Below are 23,987 nucleotides of genomic sequence, written 5' to 3' on the forward strand. Positions count from 1 at the left end.
ATGGTACCAAAATAAGAAAAATCTAATCATATACCACCTTCTTTTCTTACTATTACCACCAGGTGATAGTGATGAAGCGTACTTTGGGTGTGGGCTACGCTGCAGTAGATAACCCTATTTTCTACAAGCCCAACACATCTATGTTGCTGGGAGATGCCAAGAAGACTTGTGACAGTCTGCAAGCAAAGATCCGAGAGACCTTCTACTAATTACAACTCATTACTGCTGTGTACAATTGTTAAGAACTTAAAAGTTATTAAAATATTTGGCATGTGAGATACTTATTTTACAAAAACAAGTTTATTGGGTCTGCAACAAATGTGATTACAGCAGAACACAAACATCATTGTGCACTAATTTGTAAATTAAAATGTTTAAATGTATCAGAAATTCCTTTCTTTGTACTACTACATACACACTGTTGTCCATTCATGCATAGGAAAATGTCATTCGAGTTCAAAAACTAAAAATTATTTTTCTGCATAATCAGAATCTATTAACATAAAACGCTTCAGCTACAGTGTTTGTCTTTTAGTCTGTCCTCACAGGAAGCTTCAGCATTTTCCAGCAGAGGTTTTGGCTTTGTTAACAATTGAGTGCAGGTAGGAGTAGAAGAAGAGAAGGTTGTCGTATTCTCCGCTGTACTCCTCGTCGAGGCAATGCTCGTGGAAGTCCATGAGAAAATAATATATGGCTTCGATAGTAGCTAGATAAGTGTCCGGCTTGCCCTTTTGATGACGCCAGAAACACGTTTTTCTCATCTTCAACTCTACCTGGAGCAAATCTGGGGGAGAAACACGTCAGTCACAACATCGTGAGATCATGGTAAATTCAATTGTGAGTGAATAATCACCAGCAGTCACGAGTTCTTTGGAAACCCACTCAAATGCAATCTTTCATGATTACCTTGCAGTCTCTCGTCTGTGCTGATCTTATTGGTCTGGTTCCATGTGCTGTCAATGAAGACCACCCTCTGTAGGGGATCCACCTTTGACACCGAGCTTTTTGCTTCATCTGGCGTCCCCGACTCTGAGCTCTCAGACGTGCGTGTGGAACCTTGAACTTGCTCAGTTTTTAACCTCTTTCTGCACGGTTCATCAGTGGAGTCGTGTGACCTGTCATGTAAACACTTCATCATGTCTTGAACTGAGACGGCCCTCGGACCAGGGAATACCAACACCACCTGGAGCGAGCGAAGACGGAGAGGAACGCCATCATGCAAACTGTGCTAGGGCATAAAATGTGTCTCGAACACGTGTTTTTACAGTGGGGTGATTTATAAAAGGCTAAATTTAGGAAGCAGAGAACAGGATGTAAACTGTTTGACAGGTGAGGGATAAAGTTGAAGAAGTGAAAACACTAAATCAATTGATTTAAATAAATGAGAAGACAAGAAAAACAATACAAATGTATGGCTTGTGGACTAAACTCATTCAGCTGAAATAACAATCTGATTGCATAAGTGCTGTGAGCTTTGAACTGAAGAATGAAGCTGCAGCAAATAAATCTAAATCTTTTAGAAATGTTTCACTGGTTGTTTGCAGACTGGGTAAAAATCTAAGATTTTTATGCTGAGAATAAACAACGGTACAAAATGCAAAAGATAAGCATTTACAATTTGACTTTAGTGGAGAGCAACAGTTTCAGAACATACGCTTAAATTAGATTTCTGCACTAAAATAGAAATGAATACAGTTAATTCAACATAGTATCGAGAATTATTGTAAGCAACAATATAAAGAAAAAGACTAATAGATGCCAAAGAAAATGCTAAGTCAGTGATATCAGACATTGGTTCAAAACTAGCAAAAGCCGCTGCATAATAAATACTCAGCTACTTCCATTTGTTTTAGTGTAAAGTAAATTCTGAAAAGGAACCATCAGTTTACAAAAGGGGAGTGGCTTAACAAACAAAAAAAACAAACAAACATTCCTCTTAAAATGGTCAGGTATAAAGACTGGACTAAAAACAATGAGTGAAAAAGCAGCCAAAATCCAAAGACAAACTTTGAAAGACCTTCAGAAAGCCTGAAGAACTATTGCTCAATAACAAAAAAATTGCTTTCGTCTTGGAAGAAAAAATGGTGAGTGACTCAAGACTGTTGTATAGTGAGCTCAGTGAAACACACGGGCGCAGCTCCTTTGCGCAATCACCTTTCCTCAGTTTGCTATGGTGTGCTTGTGTAATGTTTTTGTCACTGAGAAAGTTTTTAAACTTACAATGATTCCGACCACTGGATCGGATGAAAATAACAGTTCGCACGATCCCTTTTAGTTCTCGAAGCTTTTAAGTCTTTTTGGTACTAAATACACAGAAAAGTCCAAAAACTACATATGCCGCCCCGCTCTTTATATTATACACTCCAACAAGCCATCCAGCAGGCCTGATGGGATCTTTTGAAGCGCTGTTCTGGCCTGTAGGCCATATGTTTGACACTCATGGATTAGTAGATGAGAGAAAATCACTTTTGATGATCAATTTAACCTCTGTTTCCAAACAAAACATGCCACATGCTTTTCTGTGTTGTGTCATAGAAAACTGAATATGCTATTTGACTGAGTAGTGAAAACAAGACAAGTGAAGATACAAAAAAGTTTTCTGGGAAGTAATTTCCAGATGAATCAATCATAAACGTAATTGTTAGCTGAAGCCACACAAGGCAGACAGCATGTTTTACAGTTAAATAAACTCCATTCTTTCTTTTAGGATAAAAAACACAACTACAAGGATAAAAAAGAACTAACCTTGTCTTTTTGGTACTCAGGTATGCAGGGGTAAGTATATATTGTGATGTCACTGGGTGCGAGAATCTTGGCGTGGATGGCAGTGCTCTTGCCATCTGTCTCGTTGGGATGCTTGATGATGTCTATCTTCACAGGAAGCTGAGTGTAACACAGAGTGTGTAAAGTCAGGTCGAGGGGAGAGTTGGATTTCAGTAACATCATGCCAAAATATTTAACGTTAAATAATTTTAAAAACAGGCATTTTGCAACCAATTAAGACAATGGTGAAGGCCTCTGTTAAAAGACAAAGCAGGTGAGTGCTAACCTCCTACAAACCTTCACTGTGGGGACATCTTGCAGGCTCATGCCCACTAAGGAGCAGCATGTGTAGCAGAAGAACATCCTCGAGCCTCCACATTTAGAGCACTTTAACCTGCCCCTTTGCTGTGCTTCCTCTAGCACTGCATGTGATGCCAATTTGAGCCCTTGGAGCTGCTGACTTGGAAGCTCACGGGAGTCGGATGAATCAGAGGCCAGTGTTTTTTCCCGGCAACTGGGATGATGACGCTGGTCCTGATCCAGGCCGCTCATTTTTGCTCTGTTGACAGACTTGTCTTGGAGCACAAGTACACTCATAGCTGATGAAGAATAACAGAGCAAATAATGCCAATATTAGCAGACATAAATAATCTAACATTTACAAAGACTTAAACTCAAAGGACACAATAACATGGAAAAAGCTAGTTATAGAGCAAAGAGTTCATTAAAATTGTGCGTGACTGGTAATGATTAGATTAGAAAATTTGTTGCTGTGATAGTACGGTGCAGCTTGAATGCTTTTCATCTAAAAAATGTCATAAAACAGAGCATTGTAACTCTTGGAATGAGTAAATCTTTTAAAAATAATGTTTCATTTAACTATTTTATTGTAGCGTCTTATGATTTTACATAGGCCAGATTAGAAGCTAGTATAAATTAATACGAGTGGCAAGATCATCATGTTAGTTCTGCAGTTCTGGTAACTGAATAAGATCACATTATATGACATTACCCATTTCTGGTTCAAATATGAACACGTCAAATTCCCAAACGTCACATTGTGAGCACAGTCACTGAGATAGAAGTTCTTAGAAAACAGAAAACCATAAATCTTGTTAATGGAAATATCTAATTAGTCAATCACATAGCAGTAACATAATCCATTTAGGATAGTAGACATGGTTCCAGATGACATGAAGAGAAGATGAGATGAAGTTCAAACCAAGCATCAGAAAGAAGGAGAAACCCATAAAAATGATCACTAAGCTATATCAGAGCCTAAGACAACTAACCAAGTGGGATACTAACTACATTAAAAATAAATGGGAAGAAAAACTGAATACAGAAATTTCGCAAGAGGGTTGGCACTCAATGCTGAAAGCACAGCACACCTCGAGGAGCTCCAAAAATTGGAGAATATTTGGCTGGAAATGCTTAGTTCATTTTTTCATCACACCAAAAATAAGGAGCAAATTCTGAGAATCATTGGAGCTCTGCTGGAGGCAGTGTGGGAACCTGTGTGCCAATCACACCTATAACTTTTAGACATGTAATAAAATAAAGCCATTTTGGGATCAGATTTACATGGAATTGTCTCAATTACTTGGATATAAATAGCCCAAAGTGTGAAAAAACTTCCCCTGAATAAATGGGAAAAAATTGACTTCCTATCTTTAACGGTCTGGGGATAGTGAGGATAAGAATTACTTATGATATGTACTGTACAAATCATGACACGAACTGGTGAGCCCCATGGTTTTGTTTGCCGTTCTGGATTGTCTGTTGTTATAATGAAAATGATACATAGAAAGTTTGAAAGAAAGAAAGAAAGGTCATTTAAGTGCCTTTGAACAAGGCATGGCTGTTGATGCCAGATGGGCTAATCTGAGCTACTGGGGTTTAAAGACAATAGGAAGAAAAGTGTCAGTTCTGTAGGTGAAAATGTCTTGTTGCTGCCAGAGGTGAGAGGAGAATGGCCAGATTGCATCAATCTGATCGCAAGGCAAGAGTAATTCATTAACCACTCGTTACAACCAAGGAATGCAGAGAGCATCTCTGAAGAAACATGTTGATGACTACAGTAGCAAAGGACCACATCAGGTGCTGCTCCTGTCTGCTAAGAACAGGAGACTGAGGCAACAACTGGTAAAATTGAAGACTGGAAAAATGTTGCATGGTCTGAGTCTCAATTTTCAAATGGTAGGATCACAATTTGGCAAAAACAGCATGAGAGCATGGATCCATCATGCATTGTATTAACAGTACTGGTATTGGTGTAATGGTGTGGGGAAGATATTCTTGGCAAACTGGCCAATCTGTTGCGACTGTGAATCAAAAGTTTACATCACCTTGATGAATCGATGACACGTAGAATTAACGCACCTCTGAAGATTAAACTAGCAGGGTGTGCCTAATCAAGGGGCCAGTGATTGTATGTACATACTGTTGAATTTCTGATAAACATGGGGGATAGTAAGCATCAGCTAATGGGGAAACGCTGGTGTCCGAATGTAGCGCGTTTGCTAAATACAGATTAGTAATTAGCACATGGATAAACAACATGAAACGTTGCTCTCTTTAACCCCTCTCTAGCGCAGTGAGATGTGACAGAGCAGAAACCGTACATCTGCAGCTTGCAGTTACTTTTCTTTGAAACCACAGATAGTATAAAAGAGTCAGTATTTTACACTGCCCATGGTTCAACATAGTGGAGCTAGCTTCTGTTAGCAAGCGTCACGTTTCCTCAGCCCCCGCTGCTAGCGTTAACAGACACAAGTCAAAAAGTCTAGTTAAGAGGAGCGAAGATCAAATGAAGACGAATGCACTGTTGTGCACTGTTAGCTCAACTGGGTTCACTAGCTTAGCTACATAAAGAAGTCCCATTATAAAAGTGCCTACCAATGAAGTGCACAACGGCATGAGCGTCTTCTTCTACGCCGGAAGCACAGCTCCGTGTGAAGGAAATGCTGGGTAGTTACCTGTCGCTAAGCAACGAATGTGCTACTCGGTGCCCTTTGGGGGTGTTATGGCAGGCGATTTATAAATATATATTTATATAGATGGTTAATTTTCAAAATGTATCAAAGTAAAGTGAATAAATGAGTGTGCTTTAATCCAGTAAAATAAAATTACGAAGTTAGGGTTAAGTTACTCATACTAGCAGCCAATGAACGTCAACTCTCGCTCTTATGTATTTCGGTAAACGTTAGAAAGAAAAAAAATTTTTTTTTTCTTAAAATAAAACACAGTTTATGATCATGTAAACCTCTAGATTTTAAATGTACAAGTTAAATTACAAGTTTAATATTAGACACACACTGTGTATTGTGATGCTTTTTGTTGCATTTAAAAATACAACATTTTAGGCAATTTAAAAAGAGTTGTGCATAGTTCTCAAAAATATTTAAAATAATATATTAAAAATAACCTTAAAGAAAAATCCTTAGGGACTCTGCTTATTCATATGAATCTGGTCCGTGGCAATAATTACAAATTCCAGAAAGCACACATTTTGCTTGGAGCAAAAAATAATTTGCTACCAGGAAATATTCAAAGTATGTTTTCTGTAGAGAACATAGCTGTAATTTAAGGGGTTTTAGCAACTTCAAAACTATATTAATGTGTGTACTACCAGAAATTTTTTTAGTGTTTACGAGTCAAAATCTGGAACAGGTTGAGTGTGGAAGCAATTCAAAAACAGAAATAAAGATAGGGATTTTCCTGATATAGAAAAAGATATTTGGCTTTTAGTATATATCTGTATATCTCTGTTTGTAAACACACAATAATATGGTAATATTTTGGTAAATGGATTGGATCTTTGTAGCACTTTTCAGCTCTATCTGAGCACTCAAAGGACTTTATCCAGCTTGCCTCATTCACCCTTTCATACAAGTACTTTTTGTATACATATGCGGTTTCTATCTAATATTTACACATGCTCATACTGAGATTATTTCATCAGAGATGAACTTGGAGTTAGTATCTCACCCAAGGGTATTTGGCATGCAAACTGGAGAAGGCAGGAATTGAACCACCAACCTTCTGATAATTAGATGACCTGCCTGACATCCTGAACTACAACTACAGCCGCCTGACCCTTGCATAGTGTACATATTCTGTGTAACAAAAATAGTAACAACAATAAACAATTTATTATAGTTGTTGATGTTAACACAGAAGCTTAATAAATAACTGATGAATTATGATATAAGGAATTGCACAAGTTTTGCCCCTGTACACCACCCTTTAAAACCAAATAATCAAGCCGTGGTTGTGCAGGCTGCCAGCTTCAGTTCAAGGGGTTTGACTAAAACCTTTGTATTAACTGTAAAAATTACAGACTTTTTATACACCACATACCCTCCATTTTCACAGTCTCAAAAGTTTGGACAGCAGAATGATAAGCTGTTTAGAAGCCGCATCCCTCCTCCTTTCATGGCAGTTTCCACAGACTGCCCAAACTGTCCTTTCATGGCAGTTTGGGATTGAAGTTGCTTTTAGTATTTTTTAACTGGAACTCTCAATATGACGTCAAATTAATGTTTATGAAAGCGATGGTGGCTAAATATCCAAAAAAGCAAAGTTTAGGAGTGGCCAAATCAACAATCTGGTGCATTCTTAAAAAGAAGAAATGCACCAAAGAATGCAGAATTCTTTCCTTGGTTAAGAAAAACTCTGTCACAACATCTAACTGAATGAAGACTACTTGGGGAGCTAGGTGTTTCTAGGTGTATAGGCCTACAGATAAGACAGGTTTTCATTAATGTAAATACAGATGATTTACAACTAGGTGCAAACCACTAATTAACCTCAAGGACATGAAGGCCAGATTAGATTTTGCAAGAAGACTGTCATGGTCCTGAGTCTTTGACCCAGGTTTTTGAGTTTGTTTAGGCTTGCTGTTCTTTCTTTGGGAATATTGAGATTTTCAGTTTTGATAGTCTCTGAGTTTTGTTACTTGTGTCTCTAGTTTTTTGGTTCTTGTTTAATTTCATTCTCTTCCGTGTCTGTCTTAGTCTCACCTCTGTGTGTCCTTCCCAGTGTCCCCAGTGTGTAGTCGATGAAGTCTGTTTATGAATGTCAAGTTCGATCTCTGTCCCTCGCTCTCTCTTTGTCTTTCGCTCTGTCTCGCTCCCTCTACCATGACCGCAACATCTAAAAGAGCCGGCGCAGTTCTGGGAAAAATCTTTGGACAGATGAAACCAAGATGAACTTTTATTAGTTATCATCATGATGGGATGAAAAAAGAATGGAGAGGGAGGGAAATAGCTCATGATCCAAAGCATACCACATCATCTGTCTTTCCTAGATAGATCGACTGAAAGATTGATAGACAGAATTACCTTCATGCTTATGATGAGTGGATGTAAACTTATGACTGCATATTTACTTAGGGGATTAATTAGAAATATTTCCCAGCACAGTGATGATTTTTGCATTTTAGTAGTTTGTTTTGTTTGGTGTTGTTGGTGTAGTGCACCATAGTTTGAAAGCCAGTGGCGCTTTTTACTTCAGTTACATGGTACTAACCCAGTGAATTACTCCTTGGTATGTCAAATACTAATTTATATTGTAATCACTGCGTGGTCTCATTTGGCACCAATTTAATTTACTTCTCAGTAAAAGTGTGATGCTGCAGCGAGTTGCTGGAGGTCTTGATCTTGTTTCACAATAATCTGGTGGTCTGGGGATTCCGTGCAAAGAGCTGCAAATACAGAATTCCCCAGGTTGCATAACAACAGATTTCCTCCAGGGAAACAAAGTTTTACAGCCCTGAGATGTATCAAGTTCAACTGAGTGTTCCCTCTCCCCCTCCTTCAGGGCCTCCCCTTTCTCCCGCAGCCCCAAGTCCACTGCTTCACTTTGTACGAGACTCTCTAATGTCTCTCCCTGTTACTCTTCACTCAAATTAGTAACTTTCCCCCTATTCTTCTTTTCCCTATTGCACTGTTCAAAGCGAGTGTCAGACACTGCAATTGTCTGCATATGGTGCTTGTAATGTGGTGCACATGTGGCTTTCTGTGCATTCACTTTCACAATGATGCTGCTGACTTGAGCAACAGTAATTACAGCTAGTTAGTTACCCGTTCTCTGTTTCAGAACTACTGTTATTATCTGGTAATATAGAACTTTGATTTCAGATTTAAGTTTTTAATTTGACTGTAAGTTATCACGACTGGGGATGATTGAACAATATTGATGGACAACATATTCGGCTGAATGTCAATTTATTTGCACACATGATATTTATATTTGTATTAATAGTGATGGTAATAATATTACAGGGCACTGTTTTTTTAATGGGAAGTGACTTTGTCCTTATGTTCCTTACTGGCAAGAGTTTTGCAATCAGGATTTCATTGATTTTTAATTTCAGAAATAAAGAGTCTTGGAACACTGTGTAAGCTGTAAGAATTTATGTCCGATGTGCCTGTGTTGCATCTTTTTCTTGGACGTCTGCAGCTTCACGTCTGTGACAATCTTCTCTCTTTCTCGTTGGCTTTGGCTTCTCCTCATCCTGCTGGGAATACGCAGCCTTGAGTCTGAAATGTGTTTACATTTTGAGTATGTTACAAATTATCTGCTAAGACTAACTTTGCGTGACTTGGCAGAAGCCTTCACCTTGCTCAGATGTTGTTTGGGTCAAACGGTTTTTTTACAGGGTTGCACTCTCATTTTGACTGTCTTTATCTGACAAGGGTTTTCCAAGCCAGATGTGAACCCAGGAAAAAGTTAAAACTCACTATGCTGATGTCTGTCTGTGGGCCTGCACACATGTGCTCATATGAGTGTATGCATGAACGTGTGGTGTAGGCACCTTGCCAATATGTCTGCAATATTTTTCTCAACTGGGAAGAATTCACCTTTTCATAATACAGCAGAAAACCAGAGGCAATTACCTAAACAATCTGACAACATTAATGTATTTTTAAAAAATCTGCTATTGTATATTAATAGTTCTGTTATATCTTAACCTCCCTTATCAGGTTAACTGATGTTATATTGTGTATCAAGGATTGTCCAAGGACATTCAAAATGTTCCCTTGCAGTGTGTTTGTCTTTAATCTACTTAAAGATATCAACATATTTTATTATGCTACTTAATATCCCCAGGGTACTATAGAAATATTAGAGTCTGAAACTGAGTGCTTCTTGTGCAATGTGTCCTTTCAGGATTGTGCTGTTTACAGTAAGAACAGACTAGAACAATCCCCAAAGACATTTTAGCTCAAATTCACAGCAAAATGCATTTTCTACAGTTTTATCAGTAATTAAAACAAGGCCTGAGTAACACATATTTAAGAGTTGTGCCTGAAAGCATATATATGTGCTTTCTGACTCATTTTCAGTCCAGTCCTCATTTCTTTCTTTTAAGTCACTTAATGTTTCGCTGAGAATCATTCAAGCTTAAAAATGAATGTAATATTTGTAACCCAAAGGTAAAACCAGTATTATGTCAACATTTATTAGAAAACTTAGTAAAGAACCTGTTTTAATCTTTATCTTTTATATCTTTAGGTTCTTTGTTATGAGCAGTCTGTCATACATGAAACATTTTTTGTAGTAACAATGTGGTTCCCAAAGAGCTATTAGTTGAGAACATGCCATATCTTGGTATGGTGTGCCTTAGATGGTTAATTTTCAAAATGTATCAAAGTAAAGTGAATAAAAGAGTGTGGGTTAGTCCAGTAAAATAAAATGGCAAAGTTAGGGTTAACTCAAATAAATTTAAGAGAAAAGGTGGTGGACAAAATAGAAGGAAGGGAAACAGGGAGAAAAGGCTGAGTTTTGCCAAATCTGATAGGTCTGATAGAGTGATCATTAATACGTCTACAGCCATCTGTAAAACACAGTGGAGGCTCTGTCATGGTGTTGGGGGTCTTGTCACAACTAATGAAACTACAAATGCAGAAAAATGCTGTCAAATTTTGACCCACCATGTAAAACCACCTGGACAGTGCTTGACTGTCATTATTTTTCATCATGACAGTGATCAATAACACATTGCTGTTGCAGTAAAAGCACCTGGATAGAAAAAGACACAATGGAGCACTATCAGTCATGGACTGACCTCCCCAGAGCCCGAACCTCAACATTATTGAAGCAATGTGGGATCATCTTGACAGAGAACAGAACAAAAGGCAGCCAACATCAAAGAAGAGCTTCCTATTCCTAACTAACTATTACTGAAGACTACTTAAAGAAAGGACAGAAAAGTAGGCCCAAGAGAGTTCAGGGTGTGTTGAAGAATACAGGTGGTCATACCAAATATTGACATTCATGCTCCGTAGAATTGTACAAACCTTTTTCACCTTATATACTGTATTTATATATATGTTTGCATGCGCTTCAATAAATCCCTGAACCTGTTTCCAATTTTCCTAGCAGGATATAAAGAAATGAGGGTGGGTCGAGACTTTTGCACAGGAGTATAAATAGATAGATATGACATGTAATGAAGGTGTGCTGACAAAAGACAGAATATTAGGCAAGATAACTTTCTGTAAAGTATCTCTGTTTCTATTCTGAATATGTAAGTAGGTCATTGCTTTTTTTTTTCTCCAAAGTTTACTTCCTGAATTTATTTGACCATTTATACCCCCTGGTGGACAAAAACAAAACAAAACAAACAAAACCTGAATACAGTGTGCAATACTTTATTTCCACAGTTGCACAGTAAAAGATCCAAGTGGGTTACATTGAAAGAAAACGGGACACCTTAACATACAACATATATTTTACGTAAAGAAAACAAATAACTTACACCCATAAATAACAAGGTACTGTAGTGATATAGTTAGTACTGAGATATTGCAGTGATATCATGAAGAGAGAGCTGGCCTAGAAGTTAAAAGTTACAACTATTTGACGAGTGTGGTGAAAATAAATACATCTCCTGGTGTATTTCTGTCTTTTTCATGCTTAGTAAAATGGGAATGATCCGTAACCTAAAGATAACATCTGTAAAAATAAATATCATAACCTTTTAGTGTACAGGATTATTCACTCTGATAGAAAGAGATTACATAACATATGCATTTATTATGGTGTTCACTTTGTGTTTTCATTTGGGTATCTTTTAGCAGCATCAGCAGCAGAATATTTGAGCATTTCAAAGTCACACCCTAAGGCAGAGGGAGTTGGCGAGCATCTACAGTGCATATGGTTGGAACCTGCCAGTCAGTAGCAGCCTTTTTGTGTGGACTTTGCATGTGTTGGATTGGTTTTCGTCCGACATTCCCAAGAAAAAAACAAAAAAACGAACCAAACAGGAACAAGTGTAAGGTTAATAGGTGACTCTAAATTGGCTTTAGGTGTGAGTATGAATATGTATGCCTCCAGCTCGCTTTACAGGATGGTTGATAAATGGATGCCCTGTGTGGTCTGAGCACCATGAGGGGAAAAGAAAGAAAGAAAGAAAAACAAGTCCTGCTTGCTTCAGCACATCATGGTCGAGCTTATTGTGGACTATTCTGGCGATCATACGATTGTCCTCACCTGGCTGAATGTAGCTCATCGCTGAACAAGATACAACACAGGACTGTACTGCATCGTATAATTTATATTCGTATTGTATTGTATAGTTTTACTGTATTATATAGAAACACTTTTATAAAGAAGTATTGTTATTCAATTCAAAACACCAATAATATAGAATAGCTTTCATGATATTTCCAGAATTCCTGTTTCAACTTAGTAAAACTGTAAAAAAAACTGTTTCGGTGCTCAAATTGAACTTTCTGTTTTCTGTTTTAAAAATGAGAACATTTTGTAAAACAGGTCCTGGCTCATCTGCAACTGGAGTGAAAGTGGAGTGTATTCAAGTGTCTGTTAGCACGTATAGCATGACTGAATCCACAGATATTTTGCAGATAAGTTCTTTGATTTTTCAGTCTACTCTCCTCTCCTCTGCCTTGCATTTCATAGGGATGAAATGAGATGCAGTGTGCTCCCTCCTGGTCTTCTTCCCTCTCATGGGCTTTCCCTTTTGTGACAGGGCTATGAACATTTCTTTTTTTGTCCACTTGGCCGAGGAGTAAGCATTGAAGTAGTTTTCTAGGAAAACCTCCTTAAAGTTGCAGTTGTCGTTGTAGATCCTCTGTAATGGAAACACATCAAGCCATTAATATGATTAAGTAAACGCTCTGAACTGTTTGTTTTATTTCTGCATGATTTAAATTAGCTGACAACAGCAAATGACTTTCCTCCCTGTGGAAAAATATTACCTTTCCTTGCAGCTGTCCAGCTTTGTTCATAGAAATATAATACTGGCTTTTTACGCCTTTTATAGCCAGTATGCCTCCCTCGGACACTGTCCTGATTTCTAGGATACCTGCCAGACAGTCAGAAAAAGGAGGCATGTTACAGGATAGATAAGGCGCTGTCATCATCCAGCCTTTACTCTGGCTCCAGCTCCACATACATCTTCATTAGCAAACGAGGTGGAGGTTCCTGTGATTAATCGGTCTGTGGTCTCTCTGACTTTATCCAAGCTTTGTTAAGTGGCCTGGGTGGCTTTTACACAAACCACAACCTATGCCATAGCACATATGGGAAACAGATTAGGGCTCTCTTCCCCAGGGACTGAGAAAACTACCTTCTTGTGTGTGCTTTAGACCTGGCATTTAAAGCCTGCTTTTCAAATCTGTGGGAGGGTAAACACATTTATTCTTCCCAATGTGCCATGTTAAAAGGATGGAATTTTTAAAGTATTTAAACATAGAAAATCAAATGATGTAAACAGCAAATTTCTTTGCCCAGAGTCCAAAAAACAGGAGATCTTTCGTGAATATTTGAAATGATTACATTATTGGGTAAAGTGAAGTAGATGTTTAGTTATCTTGTAGGACTTTAGCCGAAAATGTAACTTTAAAAAAAAAAAAAATCATGTCATGTCAACAGGCTGCACCAATTATCAGTTCATAAATCAAATATCCATAACATTGACCTTTGGTAAAAACATTGCCATCATATATATGAAAAATCCTTTGCATGCTGTAAACATATGATGTTTCTGTTTAAAAATAGTGAATGGTGAGATGTGGCAGTGGCAGCAAAACTAAAATAAATAGAGAAATGTGCTTTTTACAGACTGGCAATCTGGTTCAGAGCTCGTGTTTTTAGGCAATTCAAAACCTTGTTGATTTTTTACATACTCTAGAAATTCTTTCATTTGATAGGCAGAGGGGAAAGTAGGGGGAAGAGGTCTATTAAAGCTCTTTAGGCTGACACTGAGCATGCCACATTTGAGTGTTTGCTAGATCACAAACAGATGGGATGTCCCAATCTTGGAATGTTGTTTGTGCTTTTCTTGCTCTTGATATCTGACTTAATACTACTGACCTTTAACTGTTTACTCATATTTATTTAACCCCGCTTTTAGGTCCCCCCCCCGGCTTGTACTTATTTCAGAGGCAATCTCGAAAGTTCAGTTTAACACTATAAAAGCTACAACCTCATTTGTAAACCCGCTTACAGACTCAGAGTCAGCCAAACGTTTGTTTAATCCACAAATATTGGTGGGATTTATCGATGTAACTGCATGCTTGTCTTCTGAGAGCATCATCCCCGTAATGTAACGTGTAACAGCTCCAGTCGTTTGGTGTACTGTGGAAAGATGGATCACATTTTTACACGCATATTGTAAACATTTTGGCTCTGATGCAAAAGCCTCACAAGCTGTCCTCAGTTGAAACAGATTTGCCATCACTCGCTGCCACTGGCTAAGTAAACTACTTTGTGGATAATCCCTAAGTCTACTTTCTGAACACTGTTGATCCTCAGTGTTTACATTCATTGCGAAATGTGCTCCAGACATAACTTTCACGGAATATTGTTAAATGTGGAGTTAGCTTCAGACTAAACACCTTGTAGTTTCACAGAGGTGCAAGTTTAGCAAATCGATTCCGTTTAGTTTTCATTTTTGCTGCAAAATACTGCAGGATTTAATCAGGTAATATGTATTTTACTTCGACATTCATCAAATTCGATTTAGAAATGCTTTATTTATCCCCAAAATTGAGCCTTTTCTTCTCGTGAGTTTACTGACCTAAGGTATTTGTCATGTTTTGGCTGCGGTAACACAGTGATTTTCCATCTTTTGGGAAGAAAGCATTTCTAATTCTAATTCTAAATTGCAATGAATTTAGTTGGGTGGCCGTAGAGTATGGTGCAGCCAGTCTACTATGCTACGATTGCTCTGACTCAGCAGAGAACTGTGCCAAAACATATGTCTTTACTTTTATTAGGTTATTTTCCTAGAAGTCCCTGTTTTCCACCTGCTGTTTAGAAATTATTTATTTCCAGCTTGTTGTTTGTCTGACTTTCTGTGAGGGTTAACATACCTTTTATCAGTATGGCCTCATTTTGCTTGAACCACAAAAAAAAATATGATTTTTATCTTTTACTGAAAACAAAAAACAAAACACTACAATGTAATATAATAAATCATAAAAAACGAAGATGAATTTACTAAAAGTGACCTGATATTTGTGTTAGAGTTACAAAGCAAACGTTTCTCATTTTGGTCTCCTATTTTTCCTTTCTGTCTTTGTAATAAAATACTTTTTGCAATCAGCTTTTAAGGACTTCTTGTTCGCTGCAATCAAAAACATAAATCGCGGACTTATTCCATGTACATCTGCACCATGCTGCTTTCATCAAAGAACTTTGTGTGCTTTTAGCGTGCGACTGTCAGCCGCATATGGGCGTATCAGTTTTTCAGTCTTTCATTGCCAGTTGTTGCACAAGCATCTTTTCCATGAGGCATCTCGCTTTCAAGCCAACATTCCAGCCACGGAGGCACTGTCAGATAGGAGGAAATGATAACTACTTAAAACATCCTCACCATGACACACAGACTCCTCGTACTATCTCACAACCTTTGAGAAAATGTTGGCCCCTGAGCAACAATTCAAACAAGTAGGTGTGTCAAAAAGCACTTATCACGATTAGCAAATAAAATGTGTCATTAAGTAGTTAGATGGTAATCATTATTTTAAAATATTTGGCTTCTAATTTTAGAAAAGAATAAGTTTGGGCTGGACACAATGTGGTTTCTGTCTCTGTGTTTGATCTCAGCAGCCAACCACAGATCCATTACAAAATTTGATTTTTCCATTGCTAATATTCTCTCCCACTCGTTTTCCTGATAACTCATTCTGGCGCTCTGAGTACTGAGAGTAAATCAGGCAGAACAAATGTGAATCTGTGTGAGTCTCAGGTCATAAGTCTCCAAGACCCTTCAGTTTACTTCATTACAGCCTGTGCTGTAATTTAACCCATCAAATCTCCCACCTGCTCCATTTTACCTGTCACTTTGGCTGCTCTAACAGAGACACATGACTTATTAACAGAGTAATTATGCTGGGGCTAAAACTGTATAATAACATGTCCCACGTGCACAGCAGTCAGATTCACATACATTTTGGCAAATGCCTATAATTCAGATATATAGTGGGACCTATAATAAACATTTGGTCTACACAAAAAGAGCGATGCTTACTGTAGCAGTTGGTAGAGTCTTGAGTACCATTGATATTGCCGGAGTCATCAATAGTTAGGAACCACTGCGTGCCACTGAACAGTTGTCGTATGCGCACATCTCCTCCCTCCATATAGTCATAATTCCTGGTGTGGCGCTCGTGTTTGGAGCAGTTCATGATGGCGGCAAGTTGTTCTGGGGTGCAGTCACTGTAGACTACACACACACTGCCAAACAGAAAGATTGCATGCAGGTACAGTCCCGGGAACAGATTTTGAAGGTTCCATGTCAGCATCCATTTGCGCATTATAATACAATGCAGTGGGGATCAGTGAACAACATACTGAAATACAAGATAGAGATCTGTGCGTCGTTCCTCAGCTCAGGGATCTCCTGACCCCTCACTTGTGACCTGCTGGTTTTCGTTACTGCAGCACTGCTTCCTGGCGGGGAGGTGAGACAGAGTGGCTGTAGAGGAAGCAGGTTGGCAGAAGTTGGCTGATTGTATCACGAGATTATGCCCCTCTTTTAAACTTCATTGACGGCACACATCTACTGCTCCATCTTCTTGTCCCTCAAGGGGCATTGTAGTCCAGTTCAGGAAATATTATGCAGAATATCACTGTAATAAAGAAACAATGCATTTGAATACTTACATACAAAATTACATTTTCAATCAACTTTCTAAAATAGCTTCTGGTTTTCTGTGTTTACACAAGTATGTTTTGTACATTTCCAAGCAGTAAATCAAAATTTGGGTGATGCAGATATATATCTCCCTCTCATGGATCCAGAGCATGAAATATTGCATCACTGGCGCTGTCTATAATTCCTGTACATACATACATAATTTGAAACAAGCAAAATATATAGCTTTAATTGTAACAAACAAATCTGTATTGCAATGACTTACATGTGCTCTGAGTGGTGACAGGAGTTGGCAGAGGTGCGCTCCCTTTCAGCAAGAGTTTTAATTTGAAGGCTCTTTAGATCTAAAGCTGCAGTCTCAGTGGTAAACCAGACCCAGTGATGCAGAAAAGTTAAGCACGAACTGGGAGCTTCTGTGAATTCCCATGGATGTTTCTCGGATTCTGGCAGACTGACTCTGTGCATCGTCCACTGTCGTTGTGCACTCTGCTTAGATAAATGCCTCCTGCTGACCTCACTTGAGAGCAATTAAATCCCAACCAGTCAGCTGTCCCTGGCTGATATGCAATGAAGAAACACCCTCTGCCTGCCTCTCACTGTCACTCAACCACCAGACATGAGAGGGAGCTATAAACTCTTGGAAGACTGAAATCACAAGTACTTTAAGAACATTTGCATGCTCACTCACTCTTGCAGACTCACTCTTGTTACAACCCTTCTGTCTTGTCCAAGAAACATCTTGTGCTTAAATAGACTTGCACTGTGCGTGCCACAGATCTCAGACTGACTCACATTTATTTTATTGACGGTTACAATATTCGCTGTAATGACAAACCTCAAAAGAATTTCTTTCCTATTCAATTTAAATGTCATAATTAATTTGTGATTTTACTCGGCTGCATTTGATCACTGGTAAGGGGTTTACTAATTGAAGTTAAAAAAATAAAAACTTCAAAGAAGTCCTTTAGTTTTCTTTCTTTTTGAGTCTTAAGGTGGCTAAGGTTATGACTGGCAGGTATCCGTCCAAGCGAGAAAAACAGAAGACGTAACAACTCAGAAGTAGTCGTCTCAGTGTCAAGGGTCATACACTCTTTCACTTTTTAAGTTTGTATTTAAAGCCATAAACTATTGCCTTGCATGCCTGGTGTTTTCCAGGATGCACAACTTCAAAAGTTTATATGGGCCCTAATGATGTGCTCCCCTGGGGAGCTCAGGCCTGCAGCTTGAGAGAGTGGGACCTCTGGTCGCAGCAGGTTTCCTTCTTATCTCTAAACTGGCAGTTGTAAAGACCTCATTCTTTCCTGTTCGTCTGTCCCCTCTATCACCTCAGAGACAATTTGAGTTGTGTTTTTTTTTTTCAGTACACGAGCCAAGAAAATATTACTTAATCTGTTACAAACACCAGAAAAACAGACATTAAAATAAATGCTAAATGCCCAATCTATATAAATCAACATGAACAGACATATAATTCCACAACATTCTATATATTTTTTCAGGTCATCTGAACACTGTGAAGTTTACAGGATCTGTGTCTATAAAATCCCAAGGTTCTCATAGTGGGTGGATCTGTGTTGTCTGGGCAGGTCGCACCTGGTACGTCCCCCTGAGGCAGAGTGTGTCCGTGAGAGGAACCAGACATGGTGTTTCACAAGACTCCTATGAAAAAAATCCCTTCAAAAGAGAGAAATGACCTTACCTGGAATTTTTAACACGAAGTTTAGAAATGTAGTTGGTGAGCCACAAAATACCAAAAAGATCAATTGTACAGTTAATTCTGCCCCAAGTGAAGATACTGCCATGCTCTTTCTTTAGGCCCTGTTCATATCAGGCTGACTGAGCTCTCGACTTACTGGTGTACAGTCTCACCCTACTTACCTACACGTATTCATCAGCTTCAGCTGAAATGCAAGCAGATCACAATGATGCATATATTAATAGCATGGACCTGACTTACCCAAAGGAGCTCAGATTTTAGTTGTTTTGCTTTCATTTCCAAAAGGAGCCAGTTGAAGCAAGTGAGCCATCGGATTAGTATGTCTCCCTGCGGAGGCATTGTTGGTGTGTCCAATTTAGCACAGACCCTGTTTCATATCCAGAACATCCTTCACGGATAACTTATCCAATCAGACTTGGAAAGACATGATAATCTCTTAAGAAGAGCTTCGCATGGCTCAAGAAAAGGAGATTTGACATCTAATATGGAATTGCATGCACTGGAAAATGGAAGGAATAATAGAACGCTCTGCTACCAAGTATTCATATATTTTGCTATTTCAGTAGGTAACCTTTTGGACAATGATTTCTTCCACTATCCTTCAACCACAGTTTTACCATTTCATAATTTTTGTATTAAGGTAGGAAGAACAGGAAGATGTTGTAAGAATAGACACTATTTCTAGATTACCATTTGCTTAATCAGTGAAGCCTTTTCTCACTTTTGGCGGTATGAGTGGTGTCACAGAGGTGATGCCTCTGGGACTACAAATGTAAAAGTTTGTGTAAATCTTCAAATGCTCCTGGAATGCCTCATTTACAGTTCATAGCACCATTTAAATGTACTCCACTGTAGAGTTTTTCAAAAGTCCAAATTCACAGGTCAACTGCAGTGTCGCTGACCTTATGTGATGTGTTAAGGGGGAGATGGGGAAGTTAATGTCTTGGCACACAGTAGCTAACGTGTTGTTTTTTTATGCACTATATTTTTCAGCACTTATGTGGGGGTTTCCATTTAATCTTTGTCATAAATATATATTAGTTTTTAGAAACTGTTTTTCTCAATTATCACTGCCCAAGTGCTGTAATTATTTCAGTGACTTCAATGACTTAAGTGCTCTGTTCTCCCTGTTGTTGCCTAAAGACTCACTATTATTTAAAGCATATTTGGAGACATCGTTCTCTTTTTAAAAGTGGTAGTAGTTTATTCAAAGTTTATTTAGTAGCATGAGTAAGCTATTAATTTGTGTAACAATCAAATAAAAGTTGGAGCTCTAACCATATAAGTAGTGGGAGTATAACTAGTGTTATGGATGTTAATGTAAAAATGCTTTAATAGGTTATTATGGGTTGTTATGGTGATACTGCAAGCTATGTTTTAGTTGACATGATATATTCTACTGTAATCATAAAGGACATGTACTTAAATCTTGTGTCAATGTGTGCAGACATCTGTGCACTTGGATACAGTATGTGTTTGCAGGTAGTTTGGCTTTATAGACTGAATTGCTGCCTCAAGGATCAAAGGCACTGTTTGAGGGTTACAGTAGCATATGAAGTACAGTATCTGTAAAGCAGACAAACAAGCAGCCTTCATTCCCATATGTCTGCCTCAATACTTTATTTCACTCTTTTTCTGAGTTACACGCTGCTGTGACGAATAGAGGTCTGTGTTTAGGAATCTTACTAGTCCTTTTAATTGATTCCCATTGCTATGTTGAATGCTATTGAAACCAGCAGGGACTCTGCAAGGATTTAGATGATTGCAGCGTAACACGCAATCATGCAAGCTCACCATGAACCCAAATCCCATTCCAAATCCAGACCAACCACCAGCTCCAGTTTCAAGACCCCAGTGCTAGGCACTCCAGCATGAACTCGCAGTGATACTATTGTCAGTTGGTCTCATTGCTTTTAGAGAAATGAGACCAACTTTATACTTTCACCTACACCTTTGCACCATTTAACTCGCAGATGCAAAGATAATTAAAGAAAATACTCTTGCTTTGGCAGATTTGTCTTGTTTAGCTTTCAAAAAATATCCGTCCTAAGGTACAGTGCATTATTTATTTATGCATTATTTTGAGCCAACTCTAGGAAGTATTGATCAAAATTTTACCAGATAAAACGACTTAGTGCCTCCAATGAGTTTTTTTCCACTCCCTGGGACAGGAATATTACTCTCTAATTTATCCCTGTTTGGTTCTTAAGAAACTCTTGGAGTGTTAGCACATGAAGTTAGGTTCATAATTTATGATAGTTTCCACTATTATTGCAGAGACATCTGCCTTCACACACGATCTGCTCTCAACACTCTAAAAGCATTCCTCAAGACAGAAGAGCCTATCTCTGTCGCTCTCTCTGTGCTCTTTCCCCTGTCTTCCAATGATATAACTACATTTATGTTGGAAGATTGGATGATCTCTAAAGTCACTCTATTCTTAGCGCTGTTTTGGACTGTTTGGTTTAGCTTTTGCTTTCTAAATTCCATGGTAATTGGGGGATCTCTTGGGATGGAGCCTCACAACATTAGCTCTGACTATAAATAACTGTAACTTAGAAACACACAGTGTACACTTGTACACGGACACAATTTTACCCAAATAAGAGATGTTTTACAGTAGATATATTGGTAATAGTATATTTATTTCAAGCAAATCAAATGTGTGCAATTTTGCTAACAATTTAAGGTGTGAGAAAAGTAAGCTCAGCATGCATATACAATGTCACACATTGCACTGTTGCTATTGTGCACATTTGATTATGTTATTAATCTGAAAGACTATAGATTTAATAACAGTACATAATGGCTGTATGCTGAGGTGGTAAAGATGTGGTAAAATACAAAAAGTGCATATTTGTTTTTCATATAAAAATACTTTGGTTTGGAGGCAGTTGCAATGCATTAGTGGTGGTGTAATCAGCCTTGTTGCAGAATGTGAACTGGCGTTGTGCTTCGCTGTCGGGGGAATACTCTGATCCCAGCTAATGCAGGAACAGCTGTTAGGGATCACAGTCTTAACTACTCACCATATCTGCTCATGTATCAGAAAAAGCAGAGCTTTGCTTATAAAAACATGCCCTATCTTAGTAGCTTTGTAGGAGAAAGAGGTTTAAAACGAGCAGGTTTTAGTTCCTGAGTCAAAACAGTGGACAGTTTACATAACCTCTAATTAAGTTCACATTTATAATTTGAAGCATGAATGCATGAAGAAAAGATACCAGCTGTTTTTAGTGTTATAAATATGTCAGTTTTGGACCTTGTAATTTTTTTCAGTAGCTGTTGACCAATTTCCATGTATTTTACGAGAACATGAGCCCTGTTATCTCTCATGCAATATCATACTCTCATCTCCTGTTTTGCTACTTGTGGCAAAGAGCACTCTCAAGCCACATTTTCCAATATTTAAGCTGAGATTTGCAAAAACCATAGTAGATGATTCATATAATTTCATTATTGTTCAGTGACCTCTTGTTCCCTAAAGATGGTGACATCGCCATTTTCCTTTAATGTACAGGGTGGGCCATTTATATGGATACACCGTAATAACATGGGAATGGTTGGTGATATTAAAGTCCTGTTTGTGGCACATTAGTATATGTGAGGGGGCAAACTGCTCAAGATGGGTGGTGACCATGGTGGCCATTTAGAAGTCGGCCATCTTGGATACAACTTTTGTTTTTTCAATAGGAAGAGGGCCATGTGACACATCAAACTTATTGGTAACGTCACAAGAAAAACAATGGTGTGCTTGGTTTCAACGTAACTTTATTCTTTCATGAGTTATTTACAAGTTTCTCTTGGTTCACAGCCATTGACATGTCGAAGAGGTTAATTCGTGAGGAGTGGATCGAAATTGTGTTGATATCTGGTGAACGCAGTAACCGGGTCATTGCAGCAGATTTCAATGCAAGACATCCTACGAGACCACCCATCTCCCATGCTCCAACTGCTTGCTAAGTTTCGTGAAACTGGTTCAGTGTTGGATTTGCCAAAATGTGGACGCAAGAAAACTGTCACTAATGAAGAAACATCAGTGGCTGTCCTAGCTTCATTCAGCAAGAGCCCACAGCGTAGCACTCGCCGCATGTCACTGGAGAGTGGCATTAGTCGAACATCCCTTCGGATGACCCAGATCGATGCACAGAATTTGCAGAATGGGCAAAACAAAAATTGGAACAGGGCCCTCAGTTCACGCAGCAGATTTTGTTCAGTGATGAGGCAAACTTTTATGTGAATGGTGAAGTTAACAAACAAAACCACCGCTATTGGTCTGACACTAACCCACATTGGATGGATCCCTCCAAGACTGTTGGAACAACGAAAGTGATGGTTTGGTGTGGTATATGGGGTACAACGATAGTGGGTCCATTCTTCATCAATGGAAACCTCAAGGCCACTGGATATTTGAAATTGCTACATGATGATGTGTTTCCCTCTTTATGCACTGAAGCTGGCACGTTCCCTGAGTTTTTCCAGCAAGATGGTGCACCACCACATTATGGGTGCCAGGTCCGAGCATTCCTAGATGAACAGTTTCCTGGAAAGTGGATTGGTCATCGTGGGCCAGTTGAATGGCCCTCAAGGTCTCCCGATCTGACCCCCTTAGACTTTTATCTTTGGGGTCATCTGAAGGCAATTGTCTATGGTGTGAAGATACGAGATGTGCAGCACCTGAAACTACGGATACTGGATGCCTGTGCTGGCATTTCTCCTGCGGTGTTGCTATCAGTGTGTGAAGAGTGGGAGAAGAAGGTTGCATTGACAATCCAACACAATGGGCAGCACATTGAAGACATTTTATAAGTGGTCAGAAACTTGTAAATAACTCATGAAAGAATAAAGTTACGTTGAAACCAAGCACACCATTGTTTTTCTTGTGACATTACCAATAAGTTTGATGTGTCACATGGCCCTCTTCCTATTGAAAAAACAAAAGTTGTATCCAAGATGGCCAACTTCTAAATGGCCACCATGGTCACCACCCATCTTGAGGAGTTTGCCCCCTCACATATACTAATGTGCCACAAACAGGACTTTAATATCACCAACCATTCCCATGTTATTACGGTGTATCCATATAAATGGCCCACCCTGTAGACTTTTTTTTTTTTTAATTATAGGATAAAACTTGCAGTCTCTGATGGGACAAGTGCACCAAAATGTCTCTCAAAGCATAACAAAGTAACTGTTATTGTATCATATTGATGAAACGTTTCACAGTATACACAGTAGGTTTCTCTGACAACACAATGGGTGGTAAAAGGTAATTTTTTTAACAATACTTTGATCATGTGTTTTTTCTTTTTGATGCTTTTTTTCTCACCACAGCCAATTCGTGGTAGGTAAAATAGCTGTGTGGTCATGAAGTAA

The 23,987-nt window shown here is 38.6% G+C and overlaps 3 protein-coding genes across 6 annotated transcripts in view; 1 reads left to right on the forward strand and 2 right to left on the reverse strand.

Annotated features, from left to right (window-relative positions):
* Positions 1-383, forward strand: part of LOC120742351 (NAD(P) transhydrogenase, mitochondrial-like) — a 17,971-nt gene extending 17,588 nt beyond the window's left edge. Inside the window, exon 22 of one of the 2 annotated variants that reach the window (XM_040045623.1) lies at positions 63-209. In XM_040045623.1, the coding sequence (XP_039901557.1) occupies positions 63-209 (147 nt within the window). Of the gene's footprint in view, positions 1-62 lie in introns of both variants that reach the window. The other variant, XM_040045624.1, reaches the window with a different exon arrangement.
* Positions 282-7,911, reverse strand: dtwd1 (DTW domain containing 1). 3 transcript variants are annotated; one of them, XM_040045668.1, is made up of 6 exons: positions 7,788-7,911; positions 3,061-3,362; positions 2,746-2,883; positions 907-1,183; positions 546-784; positions 282-432 (listed from the first exon to the last, which is right to left on the reverse strand). In XM_040045668.1, exons 2-5 carry the CDS (start codon positions 3,358-3,360, stop codon positions 555-557), a joined length of 945 nt encoding a protein of 314 aa, XP_039901602.1. In that variant the 5' UTR covers positions 3,361-3,362; positions 7,788-7,911; the 3' UTR covers positions 282-432; positions 546-554. The 3 variants fall into 3 exon arrangements, with proteins under 3 accessions (XP_039901602.1, XP_039901601.1, XP_039901603.1); XM_040045667.1 differs by lacking the exon at positions 7,788-7,911 and adding an exon at positions 5,662-5,781; XM_040045669.1 differs by lacking the exon at positions 7,788-7,911 and adding an exon at positions 5,112-5,632.
* Positions 7,912-11,407: 3,496 nt separating this feature from the next.
* On the reverse strand, positions 11,408-17,581 carry fgf7 (fibroblast growth factor 7). The gene is made up of 4 exons (XM_040045677.1): positions 17,163-17,581; positions 16,271-16,871; positions 12,993-13,099; positions 11,408-12,865 (listed from the first exon to the last, which is right to left on the reverse strand). Exons 2-4 carry the CDS (start codon positions 16,554-16,556, stop codon positions 12,656-12,658), a joined length of 603 nt encoding a protein of 200 aa, XP_039901611.1. The 5' UTR covers positions 16,557-16,871; positions 17,163-17,581; the 3' UTR covers positions 11,408-12,655.
* Between the last annotated feature and the right edge of the window lie 6,406 nt (positions 17,582-23,987).

This window comes from Simochromis diagramma, unplaced genomic scaffold (assembly GCF_900408965.1).
Source record: "Simochromis diagramma unplaced genomic scaffold, fSimDia1.1 OVJJ01000079.1, whole genome shotgun sequence".
Lineage (NCBI taxonomy): Eukaryota > Metazoa > Chordata > Actinopteri > Cichliformes > Cichlidae > Simochromis > Simochromis diagramma.